The sequence below is a fragment of the Notamacropus eugenii genome, chromosome 2 (assembly GCF_028372415.1).
Source record: "Notamacropus eugenii isolate mMacEug1 chromosome 2, mMacEug1.pri_v2, whole genome shotgun sequence".
Lineage (NCBI taxonomy): Eukaryota > Metazoa > Chordata > Mammalia > Diprotodontia > Macropodidae > Notamacropus > Notamacropus eugenii.
In genome coordinates, this window is record NC_092873.1 from 377,780,287 (window position 1) to 377,801,746 (window position 21,460).

Here is a 21,460-nt window from a genome sequence, read left to right on the forward strand (position 1 = left end):
CCAAACCACACCCACACATCCACCTAGCTTCTAGGCTCCTCATATCCATTTCCAATGACCCCAACCCCATTTCCTCCACTTCTACTTCAATCTTTCCCCAATTATGAATTTCAGAGTTCAGCTCTGCCTTGAACTTATACTTCTGCCCCATTGCTCCTTCTGAGATATTTTGCAGCTTCTATTCCTTCTTAGCCTCTATCTCATTGCTTTTTCAGGGTCAAGGCTATAGGAGAGGAAGAGCCGAGGCAGGAGCCAATGAGACCTTTCTCCAGGCCTAGCGAGCCTAGCTTCATATAGAAGAGAGAGGGCACTATGCAGGAGGAAAGGAAGGGACTCAGGGAACAGTGAGATTTTCCAGAAGGATCCTGGCAATACCCTCTGAGCCTGCCCCTTCCCTGCAGGTGAAGCTGGAGGCTCCGAGCTGGCCTTTGTGCAGGAGCCAGAGGACGTGGTGGCACTGAGGGAGCACCCACTGCTGCTGCGGTGCCAGGTGGAAGGAGAGCTACCCATCACCATCTCCTGGCAACGGGATGGGATACCCCTGGGAAACAACAGTGGTGCCACTCTGATGCCAGATGGATCACTGTACCTTGGGGGTTTTCCCAACCACCATGCCCCTCAAGGGTCATCCCTACTTTCTGCCAGAGTCCATGAGTACAACTGTGTGGCTCAAAACCGCTATGGACGGTTGGTGAGCCGGAGGGCACGGGTGCAGCTGGCAAGTGAGTGACCTGGACTGCCCAGGGTAGATACTGCCCAGGGTGTTTCAGCAAAGGGGTTGAAAGGGGGCATGTGGCTGGGAAGGGTAGACTTGGGAAGGTAGGGTCATTGGGGAAGGATCAAAGAGGCTCTTTGAATGCTCTAGGCACAGAGGAAGAAAGTAGGAAAGTGGAGGGGAGCGTACGATTTTGGGATAACAGGGATAGGGCAAGACTGTGGAATCAATCAGGGCTAGTAGCTTGCGGCAAGGGACTCTAGAGGGTAGGGTTCAGGTATCTGAACCTTTGTCTTCCTAGGTCTATCTCGATTTCACCAACACCCTGAGTCCATGGTGGTAGAGCAGGGAGGTGTTGCCCGTTTCCAGTGCCTGATCCAAGGGGTACCTGAGCCAATTATCTCCTGGGAACACAACCGCACTGCATTGAGCCATACTAGTCACAGGTGAACAGGAAGGACCTGGAGCTGGGGGGATACTGTAGAGAGAGGCTTAGGATCTGAAGTGAACCTTAATAATCTCTCCATTTCCTCTGGCAGATTCACCTTATTACCTACGGGCATTCTGCAGATCACAAGTGTTGGGCAGTCTGATGTAGGGACCTACAGATGTGTGGCACGCAATATAGCTAGTACTCGATACAGCCAGGAGGCCCAACTTGCACTGAGTGGTAAGGACTCAGGATGGAAGACAGAATGAAAACCTAGGGTGCTGCCCTCCCACTCCCACCCCAGCCAAAGCAGAGATGGAGAGAGAGTTGGATCTCTCTGTGTGAGTTTTTGGATGTGTCACTGTGAGTGCAGGAAGCCTTTTAAGCTAGAAAGAACCTCCGAAGTCATCTAATTCAATTTCCTCATCTTATAGATGTGACTGAGTGTGAGTGTGTAATTGTGACTGACCGTAAGAGGAATGATGGTGCATGGAACTGTGTTTCTGGGTGTGTTTCCTCTAATCTGGAGGTTGGAGGGCCTGGATGTTAACAGGAGAATAAGAAGACTACTCAAAAGAGAGATGTGGATGAGACTGTTAAAAGGAGAAGGCTGAGGGTAAGGAATGGAGGTGAAGGCCAGGTGCAGACACCTCTGCATCTGGGACCTCAGCAGAGCCCTGAAAATTTAGAGGTGAGGGGCCTACGGACAGAGCAGATTCCTAATATCCTCTTGTCCTGAGGCTCTCCCTCCCTCCCCCCACAATTCCATATCAGGTAAAATAATGGAATCTATAATAAAGGACAGAATCACTGAATAAGTATCCACATTCTGCTAGAGAAAAGGCAACCAGGTTTCTCTAAGGGGAAATCATGCCTAACTAATCTATTAGAATTCTTCAGCGAGCTAAATAAGCATGTGAATAAAGGAAAGCCAGTGGATATAATCTATTTAGACTTTCAAAAAGCCCTTGACAAGATTCCACTCCACAGGGTATTTTAAAAATTGAGTCCCTATGGGATTTTTTTTTGGGGGGGGGGGGAGGAAGCCAAGGGGAGTAGGAAATTGTCATGGATAAGAAACTGAGACACTTTTAAAACAAAGTGTAGGAATAAATGGACACTTTTCTGTATAGAGAAGAGTTACAGAATGAGGTTCCTTAGGGATGATGCTACAACTTCTTTCCACAAATTATCTTGTAAATTATCTCAGGGAGAGAATGCACAGTGAAGTCTACAGACTGACACTCAATTCTCCTAGTAAAATGGTAGGCATAAATTGCAGGAAGATCTCAAGAGGCTCTGTGAGTGAGTAGGAGAATGGCAGCTGAGTTTTCACCGTGGGCAAGTACAAGGTAATGTATATAGAGGGAAAACATGCCTAACTAAACGGGCTGAGCAGACTCTGGAGAGATCAATGATGACCCAGGAAGATGATCCAAGAATCATTACGACTGTTTCCTGGATATATGTTCTCCACCAGTAAATGCCAACAAAATGTCAGCTGTCTTTAGGAAGGTTCATTGCCTTGAATGAGGGCTGGTGATTTCCTTGGTATAAAATATCCTAAGAAAGTTACCAGGCACAGAGAGATTTATGTGACTTTCCTTACACAGCTAGCAAGTGTCAAAGTTTACACTAGCTGAAGCTACTGTTTAATCTTAGGAAAGGTTCTAGAAATAAAGCAAGGGCCATAATTTAGCCCTAGCATAGAAGTGAGGTACAGCCATACCTGTAATAGTGGGTGCTGTCTCAGGGCTGTATACTTCCCAGAGAAAGTCTGGAGAAAATTACGGAGATGTGGAGAAATGAATGAGTGGAAGAGTTTCTGAACTCAGACTGAAAAGATGAGGACCTTTCCAGATGAGGTAGACCAAGACTAGAAAATGGTAAAGGGGATGAATGGAATGAGTAAAGGGGCACTGACTCCCTCACCCCAGGCCAGAATCCTAGGAGGAAGGCTGCTCTGGAAGCCTACAGGAGCAAATTTAAGGCAAGTGTGAAGATTACCTTACATTCAGGTAGTAGTAGTTCATGGAGGAAAAAGAGATGAAAATGTAAATGTGGTTTAAAAAAATTGGATACATTCATAAATGCTAGAGCCAAGCCAGGGAGCAGTGGATATTTAAGGATCAGTCCCCATTTGTGAAAGTGAACTAGGTGGAAAAACTCTCGTCTACCTCCATAACCCTTGGGGTAGAACACCAGGTTGGGGCTTCTTTCCATGCCAAGCTGGAATCCCCCCTGTGGGCTCAGCATACTGTTTCCCATTGTAAACTGTACTCTCTTCTCCCTCCTCCTATCAGCCTTACCTGGGCCTGGCTCAGGGGTTCAAAGTTTCTGAGGTTTGCATCCCCCCTTTTGTCTCCCTACCTTCTCCTCACATTTCCCTTGCATTGAGCTGAATGAGATGCAATCCAGCTTGGATATTGGGGAATAGCTGCAGGAAGGGTGGAAAAATATTGGGGAGTTTTGGGGTTCAGGCCAGGGAATGAAGATGGCCTTAGCTGGGGACCTGTGGGAAAGGGATGGGGTAAAAGATGTCCCCCTTCCTCACTCTATCCCTTATTTTCTTGGCCCCTGGCAGTGTCTCCTCCACGGCTGCTTCAGGAACCAGAGATTTTATCCGGGCCTCAAAACCTGACGCTCACTGTACACCAGACTGCAGTGCTGGAGTGTATTGCTACTGGCCATCCACGACCCCTGGTCTCCTGGAGTCGCCTGGGTAACAGAGGGGACCTGGGGTTGAGGGATGGGGAGATGATTGGGGGCAGGGGCACAGAATCACTCTGATAGATAGGATATTCTTTCTTCTTCATTTATAGCCTTCAAATCTCTCCCCACCCCTCTTCTTTTTCATCTTCCAGACGTATTCCTTCTCTTTTGATTTGCCTCTAGCTCTTTGCCCCTTAGGGAAGGGAGTTATACGTTGTCATGGTGACCTTGACCCCCATTCCCTTTCTTCTAGATGGTCGCTCCATTGGGGTGGAAGGAATCCAGGTCCTTGGGACTGGGAACCTGATGATCTCAGATGTGTCTGTCCAACACTCTGGAGTATATGTCTGTGCTGCAAACCGGCCGGGCACCAGGGTCCGGCGAACAGCCCAGGGGGTCCTTCTGGTGCAGGGTGAGCGGGGCCAACCAAGGGGGTCAGGGACAGTAAGAGTATAGCAGGCAGAAAGAAAAGACAGCTCAGAAAAGGTGAGCAGAACTGAGTGGTCAGGAAACCTGGGTTCATGTCTGGGCTCTGACAATTTGACTTTGGGCAAGTCACTTAATTTCAACTTGTTTCTCCATCTGTAAAATAAGGACAACTGACTCAATGGGTTTATCATGAGGAAAGTGCTTTATAAACCTTAAAGTGGGCCAGAAACATGAACTTCTGTTATTCCTCTGCAGCTGTGTGACTCAAATAAATCAGATATTCAAACCTCTGGGTCTCACAACATCTTGCTTGTTGGCTCATTCCCCCACTGCCTGCCTGCCCTTGGAGGGAGGAGAGGCAGAGGCGGGGTGGGGTCGGAGAGGGCCCCTGCAGAGCCTTTGGTTCCTCTGACCTCTTGGAGCAGCCTAGCCTTTGGGCTGCAAAAGTGATGGATGGGCGCCCGGGGCAATGAGATGCAGCCCTGAGCCCTGAATGCATCAGCTGGAACTCCAGCCTGTTCCCACAGCCTGGGTGGGGCAGGACACAGGGCTGGAGGGACAGCTGAGCCTCCAGTGCCCTCCTTTCTCAGATCAGAACACAGTGCCAGACCCCTGGTGGTCCCCAGGCAGAATTTCTGATCTCCACCACAAGGCTACCCAGGGAAAGAAAGGAGGTTGACTGGGTGAGGAATAGGGGTATTGGCCTCTCATACCCCCTCTCCTTTTCAGCCCCTCCAGAGTTTGTCCAGTGGCCACAGTCGGTGTCAAAGCCCCGTGGCAGCAGTGCTATCTTCACATGTGTGGCCCATGGAGTTCCTGAACCCCGGCTGATCTGGCTGAAGAATGGGAAGATCCTGAGCCCTGGAGATAATGTCAAGCTCACCCACAACAACAGGTAAATGTTCCTCCCTCCCACCAACCTACACCCACACCACAACAGCTAATCGCCCCAATATGACACATGACACACATCCACACAACTACCAATACATTGCCCCCATTACATATACATCCATGCAACCACAGGTATCCTAACACACACTAACCTCAGTTAACACAATGCAAACCACAGGTAACCTAACCTACCCATATACCTATAGACAACCAGATACCCCCACTCATATAGTCACAGAAAAAAAATTCTTTTCCTCCCCTGATCCCCAGTAAAAGAGAGACAGGAGGGGCTATAATCCCTTGGGAGAAGAGCCTTTTAAAAGAGGAGACACAGGCAGGAGGATTCTTGTGCCTGAATAGACACTGTGCTACCACTATCTCTTTCTCTCTCTTCTAGCACCCTGATGTTGACTGGTATCACAGCAGAGGATGAGGCCATTTATCAATGTGTGGCAGAGAACAGTGCAGGCTCTAACCAGGCCAGTGCCCGTCTGGCTGTAACTGGAGCCCCAGAGCCACCTCTGGTTCCCCAAGGCCTGCAGGCTTCTGCCCTCTCTGCCTCCACTGTTCGAGTCTCCTGGGAACCTCCTTCAACTGATGACAACCCCAGTATTATTGGCTATGTGCTACATCTCCAGCCAGAGGGAGGTGGGCAGGGGTAGAAAGGCATGAGTGGTAGGGAGAGGAAACAAAACAGGGAACAAGTTCAGTGGAAACAGTGGTAAGATTGGGAATTAAAAGACCTGGGTTCTAGTCCTGGCTTTGCTATGCTCAGAAGTATCACCTTATTATGCAAGCCACATCTGTGGACTGAATCTAGAGTCATAGCTTCCAACAACCAAAAAAATGGTAATCCTACTGTATTCTGACCTGATCAAAGTCCATCTGGAATCTTGGGTTCAGTTCTGATGGCTACAGTTTAGGAAGGACAGGAATAAGCAAGAGAACCTCTCCATGAGGCTAACAAGGATGGTGAAGGTACTAGAATCTATGTTCTAGGGGGACTGCTGAAGTAATTAGAGGTGTTTTAATCCAGAGAAGAGAAGAATCATGGGGAAATAGTGGACAAATTTGGGATTGGTCTAGGGAAAAGCTTCCTAACCCTTACAGTTGTCCAAAAATTAAATGAGCTCCCTCCAGAGGCTTTGGGTTTGCCTTACCTGGAGGCTTTCAAGTTATCACCTGTCTGGGATATTGGGGATTCTAGTTTAGATGCAGTTTGGACCAGATAGCCTTTGAGGATCTTTTCACCTCTGAAATTCAGTGAGTCCCCTTTCTGGGCCTATAAAGATGAGGTTGTGCTACATGATCTCTAAGGTCCTAACTATTTCAGAAAACCTTTGTCACTTGTATATTCAGTCAATCAAAAAGTATCCATTAAACACAGTGCCTAGGTGTCAGGTACTGTGCTCATTAATTACTGGGGCTACAAAGATAAAAGGGAAATAGTCCCAGATCAAAAGGAGTTTATAATTTAGTCAGGGAAAACAACATGTGCATATATAAGTTTGTATAAGAGAGAGAAGATAATTTGGTGTATGTGGGGAAGACACTGGCAGCTGTGGGGAACAGGAAAGACTTCTTGTAGAAGGTGATCCTGGAATTAAGACTTGAAGGAAGCTAAGGATGCATAGAGGCAGGAGTGGGGACAAAGTATATTCTGGACATGAAGGATAGCCAATACAAAGACAAGGTGACCCAGCAAGAGAAGACCAGTTTGGCACTAGACAGAAATGTTTATGGGGTCAGCCTGTTAAGAGTCAAAACAGAGGAGGTTTATATTTTATCCTATAGGTAACAGGGATACATTGGAGCGTACTGAATAAGGGAGTAGCTCAATTAGAATCTTTTTAGCAGGCTTATGGAGAGTGGAGATCAAAGAAGGAAGAGATCTGAGGCAGGGAGACCGAGGAGACTGATGAGGAGGTGTTTGAACCAGGATGATGGTTACGTGAGTGGAGGAAAAAGACTGGGATGCAATGCTACAAATATTGTGGAGGTCGAGATGCAAAGTTTGTGAAATGGCTTAGATTTGTGGAGAGTGAGGGATTAAGGATGACACTCAGGTGGTGAACCTAAGAGACTGGAAGAATGGTGGAGATCTCAACAGAAAGAGGGAAATTTGGAAGAGGGTAAGGTTTGGGGAGAAAGACAACATGTGATGTTTCAAACATGTTGAATTTGAGAACATTTAGTTTGAAAAGTTCATCGAGTTTGTGATGTATGAGCAGAAGTCAGGAACAGAGGCTAGGACTGGAGATAGATCTCTGAGAGTCATAGCATTGAGATGATCATTAATAAACCTGTGAGCTTATGAGATCACACAGAGTGTAGAACAGGGAAATCCTAACCTTTTTAGTGTCATGGATCTTTTGGACAGTCTAGTGAAAAAGCCTATGGACCCCTTCTCAAACTAATATTTTTAAATGCATAAAATAAAACTCATGGGGTTATAAAGGAAACCAATTATACTGAAATACAGTTATCAAAATATGTGGTTGTTTCTTTTTAATTCACAAATTTCAGGTTAAGAATCCTTGGAGTGAAGGGAAGAAAAAAAGTTTAGGACAAAGTCTTGGGATACACCCACAGTAAGGGCATGTGATATGGGTGATGATCCAGCAAAGGAGACTGAGAAGCAGTTGGACTTATTAGAAAAAAACCAAGAGAGCAGTGCAGAAAGAGAGACAGAGAGACAGACAGAGAGAAATCCTGGAGGAAAGGGTAGTCCACAGTATCAAATGCTACAGAGTGGTCAGGAAGTTTGAAAACTCAGGTGATCTTCACTGGATCTCTGGTACCTTTAGAACTAAGTCCAAACCCTTTAACACTTAAAACCCTCCATAATCTGACCCCTAACCTATTTATTTCTAGACTTACTTTCCAATGCTTCCTTCTGTGTACCACTCACTGGACACAACAGATATAATTAGACTTGGTTTGCATTTGAAATCCTTTTATATATACGTATATATATATGTATACATATATATATATATATATATATATATATATATATATATATATATATCTCCAACTTCCTTATCCACTGTGCTACTTAAGTTTCTGAATGAAATTCAACTATTTAGGTGCAGGGCATTATGCTAGTTGCTGAGGATTCAGATATGAAAGAAGGTGAAACCTTTCCTTTCAGGAAGCTTTTAGGATACAAAAGAAGAGAGATCTAGACAAATTCTCTAGGAAAACTTGAAGAAGGAGAAATAATTTCTAGCTAGGGTGGGGAATGGGAAATAGGAAGAAGGTGGCATTTGACCTGGGCCTTGAAAGAAGAGGGAGTGGAGTGGCGACTTGGGAACAATCTGTGCAAATTCATGAGATAAGGAAAATACAGGACACTCTGCTGACAGGATGGTGCAGTATCTTCATCAGTACTGGACTTGAAGTCAGATGACCCAGGTTTGAATCCTGATTCCCCTAGGTAGAACTTAGTGACCTTAAGCAATTTACTTCCCCTCAGTTTCCACATTTCTAAAACGAGGCACTTGGAGAAGCTAATCTCTACAGTCTCTAAATTTATGATTGTATCATTGAGGAATAAGAAACAGTCCAGTCTGCCTGGGATGTAAAGTTCCTGAAGAGAATCAGTCTGAAATATAGGTGGAAAGATAGGTTGGAGCCATATTCTAGAGGGCCTGAAGGGCCAGATTAAGGAGTATGTAGTTTATCTTCTTGTGGCACTAAAAAGCCATTGGAGGTTTTTAAGCAGGGGAGTCAGCCATTAGGAAAAGAATTGTGGCAGCTCTGAAGGATGGATTGGAGAATAAAAATAACTTACTTTATACCAAGAGTGCTTTAAGGTATATAAGCCACTTTTCTCATGACAATCGAAGGAAGTAGGTAATACAAATATTATTAGCTCCATTTTGTAGCTGAGGAAAAAAGACTTGGACACTGGTCCGGCAAATCATGTTTGAGGTAAGGATTGAACCTGTTTCCTGACTCCCAGGACAACGCTATCCATTTTGCCACACAGTTCTCAAAGGACAGAAATTGGAATGAGGAAGTCAGGTCAGAGGTGAGGAAAGTCAGAACTAGGGTGGTGTTAGTATGAATGAGAATGAAGATGACTGGATGAATGAAATAATAGCATTTATTAAGTGCCAGACACCATGCTAAGCACCAGGGATCCAAGTACAAACCAGTGAGTTAGTAGCTGTCCTTAAACTGCTAATATTCTAATTGGGGAAGAGAATCCATGCAGGAGAACTAGAAGGAGGAGGTGTTGCCATGTTGCATGGTTTGGAATTGGCTGAGAGTGGCGTAGACGTCCAGTTCCAGATAAGATTAAGTAAAAGCTCACTGGTCTGAGCACAAGGCCCAAGGAGCAGAACTCAGGATCCAGTGGAAGGGTGATGAGAAAGACCAGCATGAAGGCCGCATGACTTGGGAAGACCTGGGACACATGGAGATGGAATTGACAGGTGATATAGGCAACAAGGGAGAAAGAAAGAAAGTCAAAGATGACTCCAAGATTTCAATCTTGGATGACTTGGGTGGTGGTACAATCAGAAAAATAAATTAGAGGAGACGGTTAGGGTTTTTTTTGGCAGGGGGAGGGTGGGGAGAAGGAAAGATGAGTTCCATTTGGGACATGGTAAATCTGAGGTACCAGAAGGACATTCAAATGATGTCCAGGAGCCAATTTAGAGATAGGGGTCTGGAGTTTATAGTAAATTGGACTGGATATTTAAGCCTTAGGTATTATCTTCATAGTTAACTGAAACTTTGGGAATGGATGGCCTTGCCAAGGCTTTGAAAAGTATAGCAAGAAAGCAAAAGGAAGACAGAGTCTTGGGAATTATCCACAGGTGCTGAGTTACTCCTTCTTTACTTCTCTCAGAGCCACCTGGCAGGGAACTGCAGGAGGCGGTGAGCAAAGGGACCTTTGAACATGTTTTCACCAACTTGGATCCAGCAACTACCTATTCCATCCGTCTCCGGGCGTATTCTGCTGAGGGGGCTAGCCATGACTCCCCTCCTGTACATATCACTACCATGGGCAGTGGTGGGTAAACTCAGACCCCAACTTTCTCCCCAAATGTCATCCCAGTCTCAACTTCTTCTCCCCTCTCCCCAGTTTGATGAGGTCTATTACTACCCCAGCTCAGCCAGCCTGTTTTCTTGCAGCTCCTGCAGCCCCCAGCTTCTACACCAAAGTGCTCAATGCCACCTCAGTTCAGGTGTCCTGGGATCTGCCTCCCCAGCCTGGTCTCATCCAAGGCTTCAAGCTCTTCCACAGAAAACTGCCAGCTGCCCATTTTGAGGGACCACTCCTTTTAGCCAGCAGTGCCAGCTCTTTCCTCTACACTGACCTGGGTAAGACTCAAACCCTGGGCCCAGAGTCTTTGACTGTTTCACTCCAACCATGCATCATCCTTGCCCCTCTGGAAGTTCAGATTTCCTGTCCGCATTTCCCCAGCTGACCTATTCACCTCTCCTCTAACTGCTAACATTTCATTTCCTCCAGAGCCTGCTGCCCTGTATGAGATTAAGCTTCAGGCCTTCAACGGAAACGGGGATGGAAACAGCACAACCCGTTTTGTCTCATTGCAAGATGCCTTGACAGCAAACACAGGTATGTGAGGCCTAGGAAAATCAGGGGGAACATTTTTATAGGGTAGGAGGTGCTTTTGGCTCCCTGTGGAAGGCACCATGGCCAAGTTTCTCCCCATATTCCTTGGGGATTACAAAAAAAGTTCTTACAACACTGCTGTTGGTGAGGTCGGTAAAGGGGTGGGGATCCTGACAGGGACAATTACCTTGTGCTTTGTACCACAGATCCCAAGGCTGGATGCCCCTGCCGTCAGGATAGGGAAACCCCATTCATGGGGAACACCCCTCTGCCAGGGGTGTTTGTGGGCATCCACGTGGGCTTTGCTGCTCTCATCATCTGTCTCCTCTGCCTCCTCCTGGGCTGGCGCCATAGGTAAGGAGGAGTGGGACTGGAAGGGAAGAGATAATGCATGTAAAGTTCAATCACTACAGAAGCTTCAGCTATTCATATGTGGAGTGGTTTGATGGAAACAACACCAGAAATGAAGTTGCCAGACCTGAGTTCCAAAGTTAGGCTCCAACAACCACTAGTGGGCTGATCCTGAGCAATTTCCAGCCTCTCTGGGAATCAATAAAATCGTATTTGTACCATCTATTTGGTAGGGCTTTGTTGAGAGGAGGAAAATGCTTTATCTGTGTTCCTCTGGGACGTGTGAGTGCAAATTTGTGGGGGAACAGTGTTCTACTGGGATGGAAGTGGGAAAAACACAAGTAAAAGCCATAAACCAAGCCACTTTTTTGTTCCTGTAGAGTTGAGAGAAATATGGAATGGGGCAATGAGGAGCCACTGGGGGTGAGGCCACAGTTAATGTCTCCACCTGGTTTTCAGTTTCCTCTGTAGGAAAGGTTCTGGGGAGCACTGGACAGTACCCCCAAGCTCTGCTGACAGGGCCTCACTAGGCCACCTGGAGAGTGGAGGAAAACCTGGAGAGAGGATTGAACTCATTTCCCAGGTAAATGGGTAGAAGGTGGTTGGAGGCTCAGGGAGAGATAAAGAGATGAAATGGAATAAGGATTTAAGTGTCTGTATGTGCCAGGAACTGTGCTCAGCACTTTACAAATATATCATTTGATCCCCACTGCCCTGTGGGGTAGGTATAGAAACAGGTCATCTAGAACAGAAACCCTGGTGCTTTGCATCCCTCCCTCCTTATCTTCTTCTCTAGGTCACCGTGGAGCAACAATCTTCAGCCTAGGAGCCTTCTTCCCTGCTCACCCTGAAAAACTCCGGAACCACCAAAGAATCTACCTCACCCTACCCTACTTCCAGAGTCAGGACAGAACCAAAGCTACCTCAGCACCTGGGTAGGGGAAGGGAAGAAAATTTTCTGTCATTTCATTTATAGTCCTTCCTGTCAGTGACAGGAATTCTGGGAGCTAGATTATGTCTCCCACCACACCAAATACTCTCAAACCAAACTACTCTCAGGTGAGAGGCCCCTCTTCCCCAATCCAGAATCTGTCTCAATCCAAATATGACTCTGCCCAAAGATGTATAGCTTTAAGGGGTCTCCCTAAATGGGGGAGATGGGGCAAGGGGCTCCATTGTCACATTCCTCTCTGTTCTACAGCTAGATCCTTTTCCCTCTTACTCAACTCTCCTTTCCTCCTTTTATTCTACTACCCTCTTCTTCCTCTGATTAAGTTCAGATGAGTCAGTTTTCTGACCCAGACACACAGCCATCTCTTGTCAGATCTTAACAACTCAACTGCTTCAGTCAGTGTGTTCTAAGGTGCTTAATCTCAACTGCCTTCTTCTCTGACTTCTTCCAGAGCCTAGTCATCGTGAGTGCACACATGCTCACGTATGTTCAGGCACCTCTTCTCTGAATAACCAAAAACACTCCAAATTGTCGATGGAGGTTTGGAGTGTGGAGGGGTAAAGGTATTATCCTGCCCCACAATCCAAAGCAGTGGCCTTCTCTGAAGGCCCTTATTTTACTTCTCTCCCATTTGATTTTTGAAAGCAGAGAATTTAGTTTGAGTCAGGTTTGTTTTTTGCAGGCATAAACCCCTAGTAGAATGGGCTGTGGGCAGCTCCTCCTAGGGAAAAAAAATCATTTTCCCCCTTGTGCCCCATCAGTGCCAACCTTTGGGGCACAGAGGAGCCTTTGCAGCCCTTCCCTTTCCCCTAACACCCTCTTGACCCCAAAGCCAAAGCCTCTACATCCTAAATCCAGCCCTTCACCCACTTTTCTACACCCTCCCAGTATCATGCCAAAAAATCCGGATGGACAAGAGGAGGATGTTAAGGGCTTAGGAGCAGACTCTACCCAAACCTTGTGCTTGTAGAGATTTTGCTGAGTGATGCTAGTACCAATGAAAAGCTTCCAACAAATCTAGTTCCAGACCCTCCATATACCCTCCAACATGGGAGCAAAAGCAGCTTGACCCAAGAATAGCATGAAGACAGAACAGCCAACACCCAAAACTTTGTGGAGAAAGTACCCACTTCCCAGAGTACCCTGGTGCTACAGCTTTGTTGGAAATAAAAAGTGAAATGGAAAATAAAATTAAGAGTCAAGTCCATGCTCAAAGGCAGAAGGGAACATTTTAGAAGGTGAAATGATAGGGTTTTTTGTTTGAAAAGAGAGTAAGGAATAAGTTAATACTGTAAATCCTTTGTGTATGGCAATGAGTTCTTTAGTTTTGGGAGCAACTGGAATCAGTCAAGGAGATGGTATCCTCTTCTTACTCAGATATCAAAGGCTTTTGATTTAAAGGGCTATGAGATTGTAGGGGGTATCTTTTCCCACTAACCTGTCACTAAGACTTGTTTTACTACTGCAATTCCTTTCTGTATTATGTTATTCTAACAAAGTATTCTTACAGAAAGCAATATTGTTACTCAAAGAAGATAATATGAGCAGTATGAGGACAAGGCAGGGGGGAGGTATGGGGTAACTAGGGCAGGAGTAAGCAGTGAAGTATAGCAGACAAATTCCACTTTTTGCTTAACCAGACAGCAGAGACAATATGGAGACAGAAGGCTAAGCAATATTAGCCAGTTTATTCCCTCATGCTCCTGGATAGAGGGTGGCTACTACTCCCTTCCCACCCTCCCAATCCCCATGCCCAAACCATCAATCACAGGAAAGTTTAGAAACCATTCCTTTCTTTATTAAACATAGCTTGCAAGTGATAAATATTACAAAGTTTTTTTTTTCTTTTAATCCTTTCTCCAAAAATTAGCTTATTATTTGAATCTGTCACTGCAGAAGCGCTTGGCAGTATCTGAAACAGATGGGGGTGTATTTGTCCTTTTGAAAACCAGTTTCTATTGGTCTTAGTCTTTTTATTTCTTTCCCAAAACACAATGCAGAAAATAAAAATGAAGAGGCAAAATAAGGAAACTTAGAGTTGTGCAAAAGGGTCTTGCTCCCCCCTCCTGCCTGCCCCCACATAAGGGCATCTCCTAATCCCTCGACTCCCACCCCATATGTCCTACCCTCTGCTTCCAGACAGCATCTAGTCAAGAAAATGGAGGAAGCTGATGGTGGGCATCTCAGTCTTCAATGTCAGGGGCGGGATGGGGAACCTTGGTCATCTAAGGGGTGAAGTAGGAAGAAAAGATGTGCCTAATTCTCCTCTAACAAGGTGTCAGCATCCAAGGTCCTGAGGTCTCCAAAGATAGTGGGACTGTAGAGTATGTAAGAGAGACTTCTACAGCCAGCCCGACTAGAAACTAACTAAGGGCATTTGCACCCATTCCCAAGGCTGGCCCAATAGCCTTGGGTAGGGTGGGGTGTAGGGGAGACCATGGACAATTGTGTCTCATTGGGCACCCGAGAATCACATCAAAGAGATCACTACCACTCTAGCTGTTTCCCAGACACAACTCTGCTGCCAATCTAAAGAGATGCCAACTTGAAGGAACCACTGGATACCACCAGATTCTTCCTCACAGGCTTATTCTAACTTGTTCCTCCCTCGGCTTCTGTAGGTGGTATTTGGGGAGAGACAAGATATATTTTAGCAATCAATCTAGTCCAAACTTGTTTTAATTTTGTCCAAAGTTACCCAGCAGAAATCAAGATTAGAACTCAACTCCCTATGATCACTCTGTCCCTCCTCTATATTAGGGTCTCTCTTAACTCTGCCTCATCCATTCCCACCCCAGTAAGCCGTGAGCTTCCCAGTTCAGCTGAGGCTTTCATCTCAATTCAGACTCAGCACCGGGTTAGTGCTCAACTGAATGTGGTGCTGCATTAAGTGAAACCTTCTTAGGATGACTATGAGAAGAGTTTCTTCCTACTTAGCCCACATTTCCTCCCCTACCAACTTTCATAATTAGCCCAGGTTCTTTCCTCTGGATAATGTTTTTAGGGTGTGGGGTGTGGGAGAGATCTCTGGTGTAAGAAAATCTGACACTGTGGTTTGTTATATAGTAGGTATATTGTATATATGCTGATGCAATCAGAGGAAAAAAAAAACAGTGCAAATACAATTACAGTTCATAATACTTGGTTTCAATGCCCCCTGGGAACTGTTCCGTTCCTCAGCTACCTCCCAGTCCCCCAGCATCCCCCACTTCCCCCAGAGTGTCAACCTAATGCTGGGAAAGGAGGTGGGGCAGCTGGGGTGGGGGGAGGGCTCTGCCAAGGCAGTGCTGGTGACCTGGAGGGGCTGCTCCAGGGTGGGGAGGCAAGGCACAGTTGGGGGGGAGGGGGGCATCTCCAAAGCGGGGTGGGGATTCAGGGAAGCCAGCTGCCAAACTGGCCTATCCCCTTGCCCCATCATCCACAGCCCTGCCTCCTAACCCCCAGAAACCCTTTTGCACGGATCATACACAAACGGGCACAGTACAAAATGACGTAACACAGTTTCACAATATCCATGGCTAGGGCTTTTTTTTCCACTTTTTTCATGTTTTTTTTTTTTCTACACAATGTACAATTCTTCTTTTTTAAATGGATCAAGAAATAGCTTATATACACGAATGAGTCCTTGTTATAACATCTCGGCAGCAAATATCATAAGCTAATGAAGATCTCATTGGGAGAGGAAACCTGGTCTTGGGGAAGAGGGTAGGAATGGGGAAGGAAGAAGGGTTATGCTTTTAGGATTGGGGAGGATGGGAAAGAGGGATCAAAAGTAAAATATCAAGAAGCATCTTTACAAAGCAGTTCTACAGCTAATTCCTTTAAAAAGGGGAAAGGAAAGGAAACCAAAGCAGGAAAACACTTATCTGCATCTTTAAAAAAAAATTGAGAAAAACAGGAGGGGAAAGGAGAAGGGAAAGAAGAAAAAAGAAAAGAGAAAGGAAAAAAGAATAAAAGAGCAAAGCAGGGAAGAGAGAAAAGAGAACAGAGAAATTTCTACCATACATTACATCCAAAATGTAGAAAAAAATACTTATTCCAGGACAGGTGGAGGACTGGATGCTATGGTCAATGACAAAATAAAAATGGGACCTTAGTTCTCACTTTTTACTTTCCATTGAAGGTCTTTTGCCCCGACTCTGTCTCTAACTTCTAGGGAGCAAGTGCTGCCTATAGCCTGATGGACCCAGTTTACCCTAAGCACCTCTGGAGATTAGCATGGGGAGAAGCCATGCAGGATTGGTGCACCCCTCATACTACCTCCACATTGAGCTCCAGGCTTCAGAATTAAAGGAAGACTCCCAGAATAAGAGGTATTTCCTTTCTTCCTTAAGATAAGGGATGCCCTACCTGAAGGGCCTCAGCTCAGTGTAGGCCAGGGCCACAAGGGACCCTTAGATTTGGGACTTAGAAGACGTGATGGCAAATTATAAGGGATCTTGGAAGGGGAGAGTGGAGACAAAAAAAATCAGTGATGAAAGGGAGAATTTGCAGGGAAAGGGAGGGGAGGACAGATGGAGGGCTAACACTTTACCATGATTCAGAAGACCATATATATTGGCTAATCCACCCAACACTAACCTCTAAAGGAATGGGGGTAGGGAGGGAAGTAGGGACCAGTGGAACAAGAACCAAACCTCAGCTAATAAGCAGAGGATTACAGATCTCCAGGATCAAGCATCTGTAGCTTGATCTTGAAGAAGAGAGAAGAGGAAAGTAGGGAAGACATGCTGCATTTCTCCCTCCACCACACCACATCATTTCCCTCTCCCTGGAAGTAGGTACTAGACTACAGGTCTACCTTCATGAAAAAATCACCTTATACACCCATTTCCAAGGCCAATACAGTGGTAGCTGGTTCCTACAGTTGGGAGCTAAACTCAAGGCTGGGATTGCCACCAGCCACATGGTATTGCACATTCTTTTTTTCCTTACTTTTAATCTCAAACGACACACCTGGGCACCTTGTACCTCTGGGCTGGGGGAGTTGGATACACGACAGAAATGGCACTTTATCATGTGTTTGTGTCAGGGTAGAAGGTGGAGAGGGGAAGAAGAGGCTAGAGAGACATGCCACATGGCAAGATGACATAAGAAAAACATTAAAAAAAGAAACTTCCAATTTTGTGGAAGAGAGAAAAACAAAACCAAACTATTCATCCAGTGCTTTCAAAGCACAGAGAGCAAAGAAAAGATGTAAGAATATATATTTATATATATATATAGAATTTTAAAATAATCCCAGAGCCCACCCAACACTATTCCCCCCACCCCCACCCCATTTACAGTCAGGGGGTACCACACACCCCATCAGACAACACTCGCAACAACAACCCCATCACTACCGGTTACTAGCTTCTAGCTTCCAGATCCTTTCACCACCAGGGAGTCCAGACACAGGCTGTATCTTTGCCCCTCTATTAAGTGCTCAATGGATTTTTGGGGAGAAGGGAGGAAGAAAAAAAATTGGGGAAGGCCCGTGGGGCCAGTACAATCACCCGAAATGGCACAGGGTTGTCTGGAGTGGGTGAAAGACCAAAGCCTGATCTCAGCTCCTTTGTCCCTATTCCAAACACCAAAAACCTTTTGGGGGAATGTGTAGTCTTTTCTTTCTTTCATTAATTTTTAAAAGTGCCTTTTTTTCGGGGGAGGGGTATCCTGGCTGATTTTGGGAGCAGGGTCAGGGCCTCATACTCCTTCCCCATGCTTTTCTTTTGGGCATGCTATATTTAGGGGACCTCTGGCAGTTTCTTAGAGCTAGAAGGGTGTGTGTTTGAGGGCAACACACCTCAAAGAAAGCCTGGCACCTTCCCTACCCCCTCAATCCAAAAGGTGGGCAGAATGGGTGCTAATTTCCTCCCCCCATTCCCAGAATGACATTGCACAATTCAATTCATTTTCTACATTAGTAGCGATTCCCAAACAAAACAAAAACAAAAACAAAACTAATAAAATTCTGAAAATACTTTAAAAACCAACTTGAGATCTCAGAAGCAGCCTCTGAAGCTGGTTTTGAAGTGAGACATTTGGCTTGGTGCAGTAACAAATTTGCCAAGGCTATGTTCAGGATGGGGCTCACAACTGGGTAGGAAACCTTTCCTTCCCTTACCCTCCATATTCAGGAGGTAAAAGGGAGAGAAACCAGACTGCAAAGTGAACCAACCTTATCTTGATGGAGAAAACCCCTTCTGTTGTTGCTTCCTCCATGACTATTCCTCCCCTTTCCCAATTTACTCACTCCCATTCCAACTTCCAGGTCCCCCAGTCAAATAATGCCTTTCACCTTCAGTGTGGCTGGTGCTACAGGTAGAAGGGACAGATTAGGATGACTTTTCTGGACTGAAGTTGGGTCACCTAGCCTCAAATAGACTCCCATCTTTCCAATGCAGTCAAAGATTACCCTTGCTCTTGGTTCTTGTTGTTCAGGGACCAGGACCTGCAAACAGGCCTCCCTAGTTTAAAATCATGCCCATGCTCTCCTGTCCTCGATAGTACCATGGGTAAGTACTAGGGGTGCTGTTTTTTAAAGCTTCTCCCTTCTAAAGCACCTGACCCTCATTCCCAGAGTCCAGCTACAATGTTTCCCTTTCACCTAAGAAACGCTATGCCTCAGAGCCTGGGGGGGTGCCAGTCTTCCTTTTGTGTTGCCACTAAACTCCACTGATTAAACATATTCACCCCCTAACCAGCCTTAGTCACCTCATGCCTTTTGGCTGGAGGCCCTCCCCCCCTTGAAGAAAACCACTGCAATGCTCCTATTACTTAAGTGGATATCTTTGTTAAAAATAGAAAGAAAAAAAAAAGAGGGGAAAGAAAAGGGTTTAACCGTCCATTGAACAAAAAGGGAGGACACAAGACATCATTAAAAATAATAATAATTATAGCATAAAAACAAGCTTCAGAAACATGTCAGAGGGCACAGATTCTCCCTGGGACCTCACTCTGACCTCTAGTGGGGTGCAGATCCACCTCTCACTATCATAGAAAACTGAAGAGAGAAGAAAAGAACGGCAGAGGACCAGATCGCTGCAGTGTGGAAAGAGGGGAGGAGGCAGGGAGGGGCATGACTATGTGTTTTCTTGTTGGTTTCTTTTTTTTGTCTTCTGTTTTTTTTTGTTTTGTTTTGTTTTCCGTGTATGGTAGGCACCAGTACAGGCACTGCATGCGACGGAAGTTGGGGCAAAGGGAGAGAGGGAGGAAACAGAGGGTTCAGGGTTGGGGCAGGGCAGGTGGAATAGGCGTTATTTCTGTCCACTGATGGACTGCGATATAGACCGGGGGGGGATCATGTCTAAAAGGTATTCCCGCTGTCGGTCTGCCAGGCTGGGTGCTTTGTGTCCCCCGATGCCAGTGTTCAAGTAAGCAATATTAACACCTAAACCCAGGAGACAAAAGGAGGACAGGTGTTAGGGGATGACCTCCTCTCCCACCTCTCCTTTCCACCCCCCTGCCCAGGCAAAAAGGTCTAATGTTGGTTTGCCTGGTGCTAGTCTACAACCGTTCAGTTTTATTTTAGTAATAACCTTCCCCTTTAGGTACGATGACTCTGGAGGAAGAAAAAATGTCTTAAAGTTTTATCTCGGGATAGTGAGCAATGTCTTAGAAACAGTGGGATAATTACTTGGGAAACTGGTAGTGAAAGAGGATGAAAGGTCTGATTTGGATGAGGAAAAAGAGGAAGAGAGCTATGCAACAAAGGAATGGATGACTGTCGGTAAAATCTTGACTTTTGGCTCTGGATTGTGGGGAGCATCACTGACCTATCCAGCTTCTTCTCACACACCCTAAGGTCTTACCCATATGAGCTCTAGAGTGATATCAAAGGGGGATGTGCGCTTTAAGAGAGAGCAGCAGGCACAAAAGGGAAAATTTTTCCCACAGGGGCTATCCAGACCCTGGAGTGTGAAGTGCTCCCCCAACAAAGCTCTAGGCAAATCCCAGAACAATACCTTTTTTTCCCCTTACCTGGCATGCCAAGGAGGCCTCCTGCCACAGACAGCTGGGGTGCCTGTGCAAAATTGGAAAGCATGGAGCGGGCAGATGTGGGGATGCCCCGCTGGAGAGTGCTCTGAGGCTGTGGAGCCTGTGGGGATGAGGAGACAGCACATGACTATGTAGAAAGGATGATAAGGGGGAGTCAAGATCATGGGTGAAGACTACCTTTCCAAGGGATGGAGTAAGTTCAAGAATAAGGTAAATATCTCATCCCCTGATCCTGCCGTGGTGTTAACGGTGCAGTCATAAGCCAACAATGCATACTACTAAGGGAGATAGGTAACTGAATACCCAAGCTCTCTGGAAAGAGAAGATACAAAGTTGTTTCCATCTTGACTAGGGATTAGAATAAGGTCACAGCTGAGAATCTTTGGTTGTCAATTCTGCAACACAGGTGTGGTGTGTAGGCAGCAAACAGAAGGGGGAGAATAGGTAGTATGGGAAAACAGAGGGTCACATGAGAAGAAAAATAGATTCTTACCTGCCGGAGCGTATGATGTCTCATGATGGTCTCTTGCTTACTGACACTGGACACAGCTGGAGCCGTAGTAGGGGAGAGGGCTGCCTGCTGCTGTAGTCGCTGTTCAATTTCCTGTCAGGAGCCAACACATCAATTTAAGAGAAGAATACACTTAATCTTCTAACTAGAAAACTCAGGAGCATTTGCTATCCTCCTCTAAAAAAGAGCCACATCAGAGACCAAACTAAAGGATCTTGCATACTAGGCACATTCAACTCCCTCTTCTCAGAAGAGCTTGCTGCCCTGCCTGACAACAGGTCTCTTTCTTGTTTGCTGGAAACTGGGCAGTAGGGATGAGGCTGGCAGATGGAATTAGAGCTGGTGAGTCAGTAAGAAATTATTTTTGATTTCTCCTTTTGCTACAGTCTCATTTTCAGGTAAACCTGTGAATTGGGTCCCAAGTACATAACATAAGAGAGAATCTAGAGAACGAAAGGGGATAAAAAGGAGAGGCTTAGTCTCTTATCCTTGTTTATCTTCCTTGGTCTTCTTGACATTCATTCACTGAATCTGAGTAATAAAGGTGGAAAAGGAAGCATGATTCCAAACTCTATAATGTGCCGAACGAATGTGGCCTTGAACTAAGCCTAAATGTTTTCCACAAATCTGAGATACACTTACCTCTCTAAAGACCAAGATTATGACCAGATTTTTCCCCTATCCTCCCTCCATTGCTGACTATGAATGACCACTTCTCTTGAAGAAAAACATTTATGGTACAAAGCATGTGTCCCACTCTTCTTTATTGTGAAGAAAAATATGGAAATCTCTCCCAAAGAAGAAAACGTGGCAGAGAACAGAAGGAGCCTATTTAGGCTGCAATGTGAGCCAAGGTCAAAGAACAGAAAACCTCATCCTTTTCAAGCTTC

General features: G+C 45.7%; 2 protein-coding genes across 5 annotated transcripts in view; one reads left to right on the forward strand and one right to left on the reverse strand.

The window, feature by feature from the left end:
• The first annotated feature begins 215 nt into the window (after positions 1-215).
• LOC140528841 (immunoglobulin superfamily DCC subclass member 3-like) lies at positions 216-13,267 on the forward strand. The gene is made up of 13 exons (XM_072647048.1): positions 216-722; positions 1,017-1,161; positions 1,255-1,385; positions 3,730-3,867; positions 4,111-4,269; positions 5,016-5,181; positions 5,578-5,828; positions 10,042-10,206; positions 10,329-10,517; positions 10,669-10,776; positions 10,980-11,127; positions 11,584-11,707; positions 11,921-13,267. The coding sequence occupies exons 1-13, from the start codon at positions 569-571 to the stop codon at positions 11,948-11,950; spliced, it is 1,908 nt and encodes a 635-aa protein (XP_072503149.1). The 5' UTR covers positions 216-568; the 3' UTR covers positions 11,951-13,267.
• Positions 13,268-18,832: 5,565 nt separating this feature from the next.
• The window catches only part of GATAD2B (GATA zinc finger domain containing 2B), a 91,346-nt gene continuing 88,718 nt past the window's right edge, over positions 18,833-21,460 (reverse strand). For all 4 annotated transcript variants that reach the window (XM_072647049.1, XM_072647051.1, XM_072647050.1 and 1 more), the window contains 3 exons: positions 20,553-20,663; positions 20,042-20,159; positions 18,833-19,451 (listed from right to left, as the gene is read on the reverse strand). In XM_072647049.1, coding sequence (XP_072503150.1) covers positions 19,318-19,451; positions 20,042-20,159; positions 20,553-20,663 — 363 coding nt within the window. In that variant the 3' untranslated portion in view covers positions 18,833-19,317. The remainder of the gene's footprint in view (positions 19,452-20,041; positions 20,160-20,552; positions 20,664-21,460) is intronic.